Raw genomic sequence first — 14,686 nt, forward strand, 5'->3', positions numbered from 1 at the left:
GCATAAACTAGTATATGGGTACACACCTGTAATCCCAGCACTCTGGAGGTGGGGACAAGTGAATCAGAAGTTATTCTTGGGTACATAGTAAGTTGAAGGCCAACCTGAGGCCCTGTCTGAAAAAACATATTTATTAATCCTTCTGTTTTTTTTTTAATTATTATTATTTTTATTTTTCTTTGTTTATTTGAGAGAGATAGGAAAGGAGAGAAGAAAGAGAGAGAATGGTTGTGCCAGGGCCTCCAGCCACTGCAAACAAATTCCAGATGTGTGTGCCCCTTGTGCATCTGGCTTATGTGGGTTCTGGGGAATTGAACCTGGGTCCTTTGGCTTTGCAGGCACATGCCTTAACCACTAGGCAATCTCTCCAGACCCTTCTTCTGTTTCTTATATTTATAATATGTATTTATAAATATTTGAAATTCACTTCACAGACTTCTTTAGCAAACATGTCACTTTAGTTTTTTTTTCTTTTCTCCCCCCCCCCCCCCCATGCAACCCACTACAGGGGGCCAGCAGCTTATAGAGATAGGCCAGGCAATGATTAGAGGCCACAGTTTGCTCTGGTATGGAACCCTATAAAAGGCCAAGGGCATGAAAAATGTCACTTACAGTAATCAAATAACAGAAAATATGGGAGCCACTTTTAGTCCATTAAAGAAATGCTGCTGATATATAATGGAACTGAAACAACACATAAAATGCTACTTTGTATTTATTGGTGTGAGAGAGGGAGAAAGAGGCAGACAGAGAAAATGGGCACACCAGGGCCTCCAGCCACTGCAAACAAGCTCCAGATGTGCCATCTTGTGCATCTGGCTTAAGTGGGTACTGGGGAATCACAGGCAAATACCTTAACTGTTAAGCCATCTCTCTAGGCCACTTTTAAAACTCAAGATATGTGCTTGCAAAGCCTGTTGAATTCCCCAGTACCCACATAAAGCTAGAATCCATTCACATTAACAAGCGGTCCTAGTATGTGTGCTCACTCTCACTCTCTCAAATAAATACATTAAAATACTTATTAAAAAATATTATTTCAGGCATGGTGGGGCATGCCTTTATACCCAGCACTCAGGAGGGAGAGGCAGGAGGATCACTGTGAGTTCAAGACTACAGAGTGCCAGGTCAGCCTGGACCAGAGTGATACCCTGCATCAAAAATAAGAAACAAAACAAAATAAAATAAAAGATATTTTTAGGGTAGTCCAGAAATAATATAGTTGCTACATTGAAAATACCATGATCCAGTGAAGAGTGAATTAATATACTTTTATTTTATTGTATTTCAATCATATTTCCTTCTGTTATATAATTTACTATCTTGCTTTTTTTTTCTAGTTTATGTTATGATTGCAATTTTCTGCATTGCATCAGCAATGAGTTTGTACAACTGTCTTGCCGCCCTGATTCATAAGATACCATGTGGACAATGCATGTATGTATCTCATGAGGAATGCTATAATATTGATATTTGGAATTTAATACAATGTAGGGAAAATGAGAGTATTATTTAAACATGTACAGTCCAATATATATTAGATCTATGCTACTTAAAGTTAATAATATACTGAAAATAATTCCTTTAATTCCTGAGACACATTTGAAATGTTCAGTAACCATATGTGACTAGTGGCTACTATGTTGGACAGTGTAGATACAGAACATTCCTATTGTCACAAAAGGTGTTATTGTTATGTCTCATTATTTTACTTAAAATCACTAAATTGGTATATCAATTACTTGTTAAAGTTTGGTACTTCTTGTCAACTGAATGTTATATTTTATTTGTAACATAAATTCACTGTTTCAATATGTTTTTCAGGATTGTGTTCCGAGGCAAAAACATCGAAATAAGGCTTATTTTTCTCTGTGGACTATGTATCGCGATAGCTGTTGTGTGGGCTATATTTAGAAATGAAGATAGGTATGACTATTTATTGAATTCAATTTGAGATGTAAGGATGTTTCATATCTTTCCCTAACTCTTCTTTTTTTATTGTTGTTGTTTTTGAGGTAGTGTCTCACTCTAGGCAAGGGTGAAATGGAATTCACTATGTAGTCTTAGGCTGGCCTGGAACTCATAGTGATCCTCCTCCCTCTGCCTCCCAAGTGCTGGGATTAAAGGCCTGTGCCACCATACCTAGGATCCTCACTCTTCTTTATTTTTTTGTTCTCAATTTTTATTAACAGTTTCCATGATTATAAAAAGTATCCCATGGTAATACCCTTCTGCTCCCCCCTCCACTTTCCCTTTTGAAATTCCATTCTCCATCATATCCCCTCCCCATCTCAGTCAGTCTCTTTTATTTTGATGTCATGGTCTTTTCCTCCTGTTATGATGGTCTTGTGTAGGTAGTGTCAGGCACTATGAGGTCATGGATATGCAGGTCATTTTGTGTTTGGAGGAGCATGTTGTAAGGAGTCTTACCCTTCCATTGGCTCTTACATTCTTTCCGCCACCTCTTCCACATCAGACCCTGAGCCTTGGAAGGTGTGATCAAGATGTTACTCAGTATTCCAGTCACTTCTTTCCAGCACTATGATACCTTCTGAGTCATCCCAAAGTCACTGCCATCTGAAAATAGAAGATTCTCTACCCAATGTGAGAGTAGCGTTAATATAAGGGTATAAATATTAAGAGAATTACTGGGCAGTTTGATAAGCATAGTATATACATTTTTTCCAGACATCAGAAGATGTTACAACTCTAGAGCTCATGGCTACCCCTGCTTTAAGGTTTTAGTATCAGGGATGTGTTTCCCCCCATGGAGTGGGCCTCCAGTCCTATTGGAGGGCAGTTGGTTTCCACCATGACAGACCTGCCACTGCCACCTGCACTACTGCTCATTTGGGCTGTCTGGCCAATTATAAGGCTTGCAGTGTCCACTGTTGAGTATCTTCACTGGTGGTATCTCTTTCTCCCATTGATCTACGTGTAGAATGGCTTCCTCCAGCTTTGTGTCAGCTGGTCTACATGGAGGAGGTTATCAGCTCAGTTCCAGCAGGATTTCTCAGTGGCCTTGCAGCCCAAGTATATGGAGTCTTCAGCAATAGGGTCTTACCATCTATTCCTGGTGGGAAACCAAGGGCCTTGGCAATGGCTTATAATGTTTTGGGGGCATCAGGGACCTCCCTGGCCAACAACTCACTGGAGGTATCCCACCCCTGGCACTGAAAATGTTCTTAAAATTATGTTTTGTTCATTTATTTATTTGAGAGCGACAGAGAGAGAGAGAGAATGGGTGCGCCAAGGCCTCCAGCCACTGCAAACGAACTCCAGACGCGTGCGCCCCCTTGTGCATCTGGCTAACCTGGGTCGTGGGGAATCAAGCCTGGAACTGGGGCCCTTAGGCTTCACAGGCAAGCGCTTAACGACTAAGCCATCTCTCCAGCCCCAGAAAATTTTCTAACAACGATCTATGGCTCCTGAGTGTTCCACTGTCCGAAACCGGAGGATTCCATATGATTTATTTGCATCCTCTTAGGTTTTGATTAGCCCTCCCTCCACCTTTCCTTTACTCAATCTCTTCCCCTGACCTCACTTTTGGGCATTTTCACCCCGGTTAATCTATTCTTCTACTTACATATACACAATACCAACCTATTAAGTACCCTCCTCCCTTCCTTTCTCTTCCCTTTATATCTCCTTTTTAACTTACTGGCCTCTGCTACTGAGTTTTTTCCTTCTCACAGAAGCCCAATCATCTGTAGCTAGGATCCACATATGAGGGAGTACATGTGAAGCTTGGCTTTCTGGGCATGGGTTACCTCACTTAGTATAATCCTTTCCAGATCCATCCATTTTCCTGCAAATTTCATAACTTAATTTTTCTTTACCACTGAGTAGAACTCCATTGTGTAAATGGGCCACATTTTCATTATCCACTCATCAGTTGAGAGACATCTAGGCTGGTCCTATTTCCCAGCTATTATGAATTGAGCAGCAGTAAACATGGTTGAGCATGTACTTCTAAGGAAATGGGATGAGTCCTTAGGATATATGCCTAGGAGTGCTATGGCTGGGTCATATGGTAGATCAATTTTTAGCTGTCTTAGGAACCTCCACACTGATTTCCACAATGGCTGGACCAGATTGCATTCCCACCAACAGTGTAGAAGGGTTCCTCTTTTTCCACATCCCCACCAGCATTTATGATCATTTGTTTTTGGTAGCCAATCTGACAGGAGTGAGATGGAATCTCAGTGTAGTTTTAATCTGCATTTCCTTGATGACTAGGGATGTAGAACATTTTTTTAGATGCTTATACGCCATCCGTATCTCTTTTGAGAACTCTCTGTGTAGCTTCATAGCCCATTTTTTAGGGTCCTTTATGTATAGAATCATGTCATCTGCAAATAATGATATCTTGATCACTTCCTTTCCAATTTGTATCCCTTTTATGGGTGTCTCTTGCCTTACTGCTATGGCTAAGACTTCCAAAACTATATTAAATAAAAGTGGGGACAGTGGACACCCTTGTCTTGTTCCTGATTTGAGTGGAAAAGCTTCCAGTTTTTCCCCATTTAGTAATATGTTGGCTGTAGGCTTGTCATAAACAGCCTTTATTATATTGAGGTATATTCCCAGTCTCTGTAGGACTTTTATCATGAAGTGATGTTGGATTTTTGTCAAACGCTTTCTCTGCATCTAATGAGATGATCATATGATTTTTGTCCTTCAGTCTGTTTATATAATGTATTACATTTATCGATTTGCACATTTTGAACCATCCTGCATTTCTGGGATAAAGCCTACTTGGTCTGGGTGAATGATCTTTCTGATATATTGTTGTATTCTGTTTGCCAATATTTTGTTGAGAATTTGTGCATCTATGTTCATGAGGGAGATTGGTCTGTAATTTTCTTTTTTTGTTCTATCGTTGCCTGCTTTTGGTATCAGGGCGATGCTGGCTTCATAGAAGGAATTTGGTAGGATTCCTTCTTTTTCTATTTTATGGAAAAGCTTAAGAAACAGTGGCGTTAGTTCTTCCCTGAAGGTCTGGTATAATTCAGCATTGAATCCATCTGGGCCTGGGCTTTTTTTAGTTTGGAGATTATTGATAACTGTTTGGATCTCCATGCTATAGGTCTTTTGATTAATCTCCATGTTATAGGTCTATTTGATTAATCTTATCTTGATTTAATTTATGTAGGTCATATAAATCAAGAAAATCATCCATTTCATACTTTGTGGAGTATATGCTTTTATAGTATGTCCCTATGATTTTTTGAATTTCTCTTTTTTTAAATTTAATTTATTAGTTTTCTTTTCATCAAATACAGGCAGTTTGGTACCATTGTTTAGGCTCATCCATGATCTGCCCCCTCCCAATGGATCCTCCTTGTTGATGTAAATGGTCGTGCATTGTGGAGTTAGCCCACAGTTATTGGTACAATAAATGTCTCTGCATATCATGACCCAACATGTGACTCTGACATTCTTTCCGCCCCCTCTTCCGCAAAATTTCCCTGAGCCATGTTGTGTTCACTTTTGGTCTGCTTCAGTGCTGAGGTGTTGGGGGCTTCTGAGGCTCTGGCTCTCTGATTTGGTAGGAGTTGATGTTTCTCTGTGTTGGTCTCCTTCCCCTTGATGTTACCTTTTTCATCTCTGATTTTATTAATTTGTGTCTCTTCTGTCTTTGGTCAAATTTGCTAAGGTTTTATCAATCTTGTTTATCCTTTCTAAGAACCAACTCTTTGTTTCATTGATTGTTTGGATTGTTTTTTGTTGTTGTTGTTGTTGTTTGTTTCTATTTCATTAATTTCTGCCCTAATCTTCATTATTTATTTATTTATTTGGGAGTGACAGACACAGGGAGAAAGACAGATAGAGGGAGAGAGAGAGGATGGGCGCGCCAGGGCTTCCAGCCATTGCAAACGAACTCCAGACGCGTGCGCCTCTTGTGCCTCTGGCTAACGTGGGACCTGGGGAACCGAGCCTCGAACCGGGGTCCTTAGGTTTCACAGGCAAGTGCTTAACCACTAAGCCATCTCTCCAGCCCAGTCCTAATCTTTATTATTTCTTCCCATCTACTGATTTGTTGTTTGCCTTATTCTTTTTCCAAGGCTTTAAGGTGAAGCATTAGGTCATTTACTTGCAACCTTTTTAATTTCTTAATATAGGCACTTAAAGCTATAAATTTAACTCCTAGCACTGCCTTCATTGTGTCCCAGAGACTTTGGTTATGTTCTCATTATTGTTTGATTATAAATTTTTTGATTTCCTTCTTGATTTCTTCATTGACCCATTCATCATTTAGTAGTGTGTTTAATTTCCATGATTTTGTGTATGCTCTATAGCCTTTCTTGCTATTGTTTTGTAGTTTGGTGAGATTTTCTAGTTTTTTTATTTCATTAACTGTGTTCTTCATTGCTAGTAAATCTGACTGATTTTTCTTTATTATATCTAGTTCCTTATTTATGTCTTAGTATTGACCTCTTTATTTCATTAAATTGGTGTCCTGTGTTTTCTTTGATTTCTTTGATTTCCTCTTTGATTCCTTCTTTGACTTCTTTGAACATATTTATAATCATTCTTTTGAAATCTTTCTCAGGCATTTCCTCTAACTTGTTCTCACTGGAGGTCATTTCTGATGTATTAATACTTTTTGGTAGATTTTTATTGTCTTGATTTTTGGTGTTTCTTGTGTTAAAATGTATGTTTTTGCATCCTGGATTATTTAATGATTGGATTTTCTAGTTAACTGGTATTATTAGATGTATCAGACCCTCTGATGTTATATACCTTCAGGGTAGGAGCTTAAGGCGTTAGGTGTGGCTCTCAAGACTCTCAGAGTATTTATCCAAGAGTAGGTATTATGACAACCAGATCCTCTAACTGTCCCTTAGGGTGTGTGGTGTCCCACCCACACCCTCAATCCTGACAAGGAGGTTAAGATTTCTGGTCTATTGAGGGTTCCAAGTTATCTTGTGACCAGGTGAGACCCTTCTCTGGTGTAATCCCAGTTACCTCTCCTCCTGCTTGGGTCCCCCTGTCGGTTCAAGTTGGTGTGTCTGGTCCATGGACTGCTGCTCTGTTCGCTGGAGCTGGGCACTGGCGGTGGGGTTGGGAGGCTGCCGATGCTGCTCTAGTTCTCTTGCTGTTCCATGTGTTCTTCTACCTTGTGATCTCCTCTTCCATTGTTCATTGCTGCTCTCCCTTCACATTTCTTGAGTTTGCGGAGAGCTCCAGTGTGAGTGGAAGCTCCCCTCACCTGGCTTTTCCTGTGGCTCAAGCCAAGTCTGGTGGCTTTCCGGTGCACCACTGCGATTGGCAGACCTGCCAGAGCTGCTTCTGCTGGCTATGTGGGCTCTGGATGCTCTGGATCTCTCCTACTTCTCTGCTGCTGTTTCAGTTTCCTATACACCTCACTTTTTAGGAAAAGTGTGTATTTTGGTGAGGTCTTTTTTGCTTTTTCCCCCTAGGCTGCTTTGGTTTGGTACCTAAGTTGCCATCTTAACCGGAAGTCCCCCTGACTCCTCTTAATTGTGATTATTATGGAAAATATTTTTTTTAATTTATTTGGGAGAAAGAGAAAGAGAGAATGGACATGCCAGGGCCTCTAGCCACTGCAAATGAACTCCAGGCGCATACATCACCTGTGCACCTGACTTATGTGGGTACTAGAAAATCAAGCCTGGGTCCTTAGGCTTCACAGGCAAATACACCTTAACTACTAAGTTACCACTCCAGTCCTAGAAAAAAAAATTTTTTTTGAGGCAAGCCCAACAGACAGGCGCTTTTTTAATGCAAGAGGCACAGAGAAAGAATTAGATACCAGAGCCTCCAGCCACTGCAGTTGAACACCTGATGTGTGTGCCATCTTGTGCACATCTGCGTCCTTGCAAAGTTGAATCACCTTGTGCTTGTGACTTACATGGGACCTGAAGAGTCAAACATGGGTCCTTAGGCTTCCAAGCAAGCACCTTAACTGCCGTCTCTCTAACCCCATGGAAAATATTTTTGTAGCAGGTTCTCATTTTAGCAAAGGCTGACATGGAACTCACTCTGTAGCTCCAGGCTGGCCTAGAACTCATGGTGATCCTATCTTAGCCTCCTGAGTGCTGGTTTAGGTGTTTTGGGTTTATTTTTAAAGGTAAAATCTCTCTCCCTGGCTATCCTGGAAACCACTATGTAGATCAGGCTAGCCTTAAGTTTGCAGGGATTCTCTGCCTTGCTTCCCAAGTGCTGGGAATAGAGGTGTGAGCCACCATTCCCAGAAAATGAACATTTGCTCTTACAATAAAAAGATTAAAGATAATAATAAATAAACGTAAATCTTATAATAAAAAGATAAAAGAGCATAATAGCTCTTATGCTAAGAGCTTATATATTGAGAAAGAAATTGAGCTATGTTATATGCTTTAAACACCTAAACTTTCAAGATGCCTAATTGCTATATATTAACAATGAAGTACAATATAAACATTTAAAAAAATGGCTCTGAGTTGATAAGGCAGTGATTTCAAGATACTTTTTAAAAAATATTTTACTTATTTATTTACTTGAGAGGGAGGGGGAGGAGAGAGAGAGAGAGATTGGATGCGCTCACCAGGGCCTCTAGCCACTGTATACAAACTCCAGACACCTGTGCCACTTTGTGCGTCTGGCTTACATGGGTACTATGGAATCAAATATAGGTTCACAGGCAAGTGTCTTAACCATTAAAGCATCTCTCCAGCCCATCAAGATACTTTAAGTGAGAAAAACAGAGCACAAAAGTGTATGTACAATCTATTGCCTTTCCTGTTATAATGAGATGTGTCAGATTCTTTCATCTGTCCACTTATAGAGAAGAGACAATTGTCCCTTACCGAGAACATGTTTGAATGAGATGTGTCAGATTCTCTCATCTGTTCTCTTAGGGAGAACAGGCTCCATCCTTACAGGAAGGAAAACCTGGGGAAAAAAAAAAAGACATTAGTTTACTTAATGGCTTGTTAGTAAAAACTGTTGAGAACTTAGAAATCCGTTATAATTATCAAAATTATCGGTTTTTAAGCAGTTGATAGATCAAGTTTTGTAGTTTCTATTTCATGTTTAAATTGCCTGGTGTATATGAACACCAAGGCTCTTAGTTAAAAACTAGCTTTCTAGAAAGAGGCCTATAAAATTTCAAAGATTAAGACCAATATGCACCTTTTTTTTTTTTTTTTTTTTTTTTTTTGAGGTAGGGTGTCACTCTAGCCCAGGCTAACCTGGAATTCACTATGTAGTCTCAGGGTGGCCTCGAACTCATGGTGATCCTCCCACCTCTACCTACCAAGTGCTGGGATTAAAGGTGTGTGCTACCATACCCAGCCCAAATATGCACTTTTATCTGATACATATTCTTCTAAGGTAGCCTTTCAACTTTTTCTTAGTTTAACAGTATTCATTAGTTTGCAGTGCAGTGAAGTACTCCATAAGGAGAATACTAGGGTTTTGTTTTTTATACTGGTTATTTAATAAGTAAACAGCCAGATAATAGCACTTGGATGGCAGGACTATAATCTGTTTTTAAAATATTTTATTTATTTGAGAGAGAAAGAGGCAGAGAGAGAAACGAGGGACATACCAGGGTCTGTAGCCACTGCCACAAACTCCAGATGCCTGTGCTGCCTCGTGCATTTGACTTACGTGGGTACTGGGGAATTGAACATGGGTCTTTAGGCTTCGCATGGAAGCACCTTAACCACTAAGCCATCTCTCCAGCCCTATAATCTGTTTTCTTAAGATTATTCTAAAAATAAATGGATAAAACAATAGGGTATTTCTTTTTATTATAGGTGGGCTTGGATTTTACAGGACATCTTGGGAATTGCTTTCTGTCTAAATTTAATTAAAACACTCAAATTACCCAACTTCAAGGTAAAGTATATTACTTTGCTAGCTTAAATAATTTTATTTTCTCTTTAAAACAGTATCATAAAAGTCAGGTTTGTTAGCTCGTACCTGTAATCCCAGTACTTGGGAAGCTGAGGTGGGAGGAGTAACATGAATTTGAGGCCAGTCTGAGGTAGAGTAAGTTCCAGGTCAGCCTGGGCTAGAGTAAGACCATGTCTGAAAACAACACACACACACACACACACACACACACACACACATATGGTTGAGGTATAACTTGCATACAGTAAGATAGAACCACTTTAGTTATATTGTTGAAATTTAATACGATTTGCACAATACTATACATAATAACAATACCTATAAGTGCTGAGAATGTGGCTCAACTGGTTAGAGTGCCTGCTTATTATACATGAAAACCTGGGTTAGATTCCCAGCACCTCATAAAAATTAAGCATTAGATGGCTCACTGTCTAAAGGTGCTTGCTTGGCAAAGCCTACCAGCCTAGGCTCAATTCCCAAACCATCCATGTAAGCCAGATGCAAAAGTGGTGCAAGTATCTGGTGTTCGCTTGCAGTGATAAGAGACCCTGGCACATTCACAAACACATACACACACATGCAAATAAATTAATTTAATTAATAAGCATGGCACACACCTGCATTGTCAGCACTCATTCCTAGCACTAGGGAGGTGGAAACAGAAGGATCAAAAGTTCATAGCAGTCATGGGGTGCATAGTAAGTTTGAAGTCAGCCTGGGCTGTGTGAGACCTTGTCTCACACAAAATAAAAGAAAAAGAAAGAAAGAAAAAGTAGTATTCAAATACATGTTCCTGTGTTTATTTATATTTGCAAAATAATCTCTTAATTTAGATATGAAAAGTTTGACCTTTAAATTTCTTTCTTTCTTTAACAGTCATGTGTGATTCTTCTAGTCCTTCTCCTCATCTACGATGTATTTTTTGTTTTCATAACACCATTCATTACAAAGGTATGGTCATATATTTAAATCCATGAAGAAGCATTCTAAAATGTGAACATTATGAAACCTGTTCATAAATAATTGGTTTTGCAGATATATTTACCACTGAGTAAAACCTTAATTCTCTTAATAGAATTGTTGAAATTGACATTTTAATAGAGGGTATTTTCAAGCTTTTTAAGTTTTTTGTTTTGTTTTGTTTTTTTGAAAGAGCAGGCTGGCCTTGAACTCACTATGTAGCTGAGGATAATCTTGAACTTCTGATCTTTCTGCCTAGATCTCCTAAGTGCTGTGATTGCAAGCATGTTCCACTATGCCTGGTTCAGTGCAGTACTAGAGAGCCAACCCAGGGCTTCGTGCGTGCTAGTCTAATATTCTACCAGCTGAGCTACATCCCCAGTCTTATTTTCAAACTTTTAATCCTTTATGTTAAATTTAAAATGAGAATATGTATAATTTTATTTCTTCTTAAAGGTGATGTTTTTTTCTTTTAACTAGTATCTACTATAGGCAGTATAATAGGAAAGAAGGAAATGTATCATTGTTGGAATTCTAATGTGAGAGTAAGAAGCCAGCAGCACACTGCAAGACTGAAGGCCTACAATGTAGCTGTGTGACCTTGCAGCCCTGAGCCCTTTCTGCTTTAGTTTCCTAATTGGTTGTATGGGAAAGCATTGCTAGCTTTCCCTTCTACCTGATGCATGAAATTCTTTCTGTTGCAACTGACAGAAACTAAATTAAGGTCACTAAACCATAAGGTCATATGCATCTAGGCTGTGCATGCAGGCTAGGATGAAGGTACTCTCAGCTGGAAGTAGACCCAAGGCCCCTGCTCTCCCTTGTCCCTTCTCTGAGGACTGGCTGCTTCTATGATAGAAGCTTCCAGGTAATAGATTCCAGCTCTGCCACTAGCTGCTTAATAAAATGAGAACAGGTGCTAAGTAAGTATGCTAGTCACTCCTTACTTGTTTAGTTTTTGGCCATGTCTCTTTTCCCATCCTGAGTATGTTATTATTATTAACTATTTAACTCTCTCCCCATTTTATTTTGATCTTGTTTTATAACTTTATATTTTTCCCTTTATCCTTTGTGTCTTACATATTTAATATTTGGTATTTACTACTATTCTTCCCATTTGGGCTTTTTAAAAGTTTTTTATTCTTGCAGTACTAAGGATAGAATCCAGAACCTTGTGTATACTAGGCAAGCACTCTACCACTAAGATATATCCCCAGCTTCCCCCCAGCTGGGTCTTGATTCATTCTTTACATCCTACTATCACTAAAAATCTATACTTCTGATATGTACTACCATGCTATAAAGACAAAATGCCCTGTTAGGGAGCTTAAAATTTCAGCAGGTTATCCAAATTGTCTTAAAGTATCTTTCCATGCCTTTATTGTGAAATATTCGACTTGGCAATTTCATTGAGCACAGTAACCTTACAAAGAAGATGAACAACAGCTAGTAGTGAGGAACTGGAGAGGTAGCTTAGTTGGTAGACTGTGTGCCTACCATGCATGAAGCCCTGGGTTCAGTGCTCAACATTGCAAGTACCTGTAAACCTGTTATTCAGAAGGTGGAGACAGGAGATCAGAAATTCAAGATCATCCTCAGCTATATGGTGAATTTGAGAACCTGTCTCAAAAAAACCCAAACGACAGCAAAGAACTAGGTCGTAACTAAAGTTTGTCATGTATTGAAGTGTGTTTTCAGGCTGGAGAGATGGCTTAGTGGTTAAGCGCTTGCCTCTGAAGCCTAAGGACCCCGGTTTGAGGCTTGATTCCTCAGGACCTACGTTAGCCAGATGCACAAGGGGGTGCATGCGTTTGGAGTGTGTTTGCAGTGGCTGGAAGCCCTGAAGCACCCATTCTCTCTCTCTCTCTCTCTCTCTCTCTCTCTCTCTCTCTCTCTCTCTCTCTCCACCTCTCTATCTTCTCTCTCTCTGTCGCTTTCAAATAAATAAATAATTTTTTTTTAAAGTGTGTTTTCAAGCTGGGCTTGGTGGCAGCCTGTAATCTGTACACTCAGGAATTAGAGGATCACTTCAAGTGTGAGGCCAGTCTAACCTGCAAAGGAAATGCCAGGCCCGCCAGAGCTACATAGACCCTATCCCAAAACAACACAGTAAAATATGTTATCTGCCTAGCTATCTAAAGCTACTTGAACTGTGTCAACTTACGTGATACAAAAAATTGTTTTTGTAGGCTATTCCATCAGAGATGCCATAATGAAAGTGAAACCTTTCTACACAAGACCATTTCTGTAAGTTAGCAGTTAGTCCATAGCATGTGACCTACATATTTATTACACAGTAGGAATAGCTATAAGCTATAACTACTTTTAAAAATATTTTCATTATTTATTTATTTGCAAAGAGAGAGAGAGAATGGGAACACCAGGGCCTTTTGCTGCTGCAAATTCCAGGTGCATGCAATACTTTGTCCATCTGGATTTACTTGGATACTGGGGAATCGATCCTATGCCATCAGGCTTAGCAGGCAAGTGCCTTAATTGCTGAGCCATCTCTGCAGCCCTAAATTATTTTTTTTTTCATTTTAAACTTACTGTCACTATGGATATCAAACATGTCAGTAAATGATTTCTATTCTATTTTTTTCTGTGTGCATGCATGTGCGCACATATTTTATTTATTTACTTGAGAGGAGAGAGGGGGAAGAGACAGAGAGAGTATGGGCATGCCAGGGCCTCTAGCCACTGCAAATGAACTCCAGACATATGTGCCACCTTGTACATCTCACATGTGTACTGGGGAATCAAACCTGGGTCCTTAGGCTTTGCAGCCAAGCGTCTTACCCTTTGAGCCATCTCTCCAGCCCTAAGATATCTTTTTATGTTAAACTTACTGTCACTATGGATATCAAACGTGTCAGTAAATGATTTCTATTCTATAAAATGTTTCAAAATTTTAAAGATACAAATCATTGAGCTGTCTTTTAGCCTCCTTGACTGTGTGCTTAGGAAAAATTTCATCTTTTTATCTAGCTTAGTTTTTTCTAGGAACTGGAAATGTGATTTCTGCCAGTCAGGCATAATAGAGAAGGCTTTTGTGCCCTTTGGAGTTCACTATTGTCTGTTTCCATTAACATATTTTCAGTTTGATTAATTTTTCTTAAGACTATAGCCCCAACTACTAGGTAGTTAAAAATGAAAATTAAATGTTGACTTTTTGTGGTTTTCACTATAATTTTGAAAGATTAAATATTGGCTCTTCTAAATGTGTTCTTGACTCAGTTTTAGTAGACTTCTAGGCACACTCATAAAAATGTTTTGGGTTTTGGTTTTAGGGGAGGATAACATCTTGCAATGTAGTCCAGACTATCCTCAAACTCCTAGTCCTCCTGCCTCCACCTCTCCACTGCAGAAATTATAGGAGTGCACCATGACACCCAGTCGAGTCTTGTCTTGCTCCTTTTTTCATCCACCACTGTATCTTACAGATAGTAGTTACTAGTTGTCTGTGAATAGGCAGGAGTATGCCAATGATGATCATTACTCAGATGTTAAAAGTAATACCTAGAGAACAAACCAAATCATTACCTGGAGATTTAATTACAACCTGGGGGTTTTCTTTAGGAATCTGCATTTAGTACTATTTAGCTTTCTAAACCCTTGTGACTTAACCCTTCTGTGACCAGATCCTTAGCATGGTAAAAAGATTTCTATAGCCAAGGATTTTACATTCCTACTTGACCCAGGTGTCAATGACTCCCTTTCAAAAGCACAGAAGTGATTTCTTCTGTGCAGCCCACCCACAGGGAAATATTACAGTCAATCACATTTTTCTAAAATTCAGCATATATATGTGTATCTTCCCTGTTCTGCTGATATGTTTATTCTGTGAATCATAAAA

At 39.3% G+C, this 14,686-nt stretch overlaps 1 protein-coding gene across 2 annotated transcripts in view; it reads left to right on the top strand.

Annotated features, from left to right (window-relative positions):
- The window catches only part of Sppl2a (signal peptide peptidase like 2A), a 71,216-nt gene that overhangs the window by 34,835 nt on the left and 21,695 nt on the right, over positions 1 to 14,686 (top strand). For both annotated transcript variants that reach the window (XM_045156468.1, XM_045156469.1), the window contains exons 7-10: positions 1,341 to 1,437; positions 1,825 to 1,926; positions 9,771 to 9,852; positions 10,747 to 10,821. In XM_045156468.1, the coding sequence (XP_045012403.1) occupies positions 1,341 to 1,437; positions 1,825 to 1,926; positions 9,771 to 9,852; positions 10,747 to 10,821 (356 nt within the window). The remainder of the gene's footprint in view (positions 1 to 1,340; positions 1,438 to 1,824; positions 1,927 to 9,770; positions 9,853 to 10,746; positions 10,822 to 14,686) is intronic.

The sequence above is a fragment of the Jaculus jaculus genome, chromosome 8 (genome assembly GCF_020740685.1).
Source record: "Jaculus jaculus isolate mJacJac1 chromosome 8, mJacJac1.mat.Y.cur, whole genome shotgun sequence".
Lineage (NCBI taxonomy): Eukaryota > Metazoa > Chordata > Mammalia > Rodentia > Dipodidae > Jaculus > Jaculus jaculus.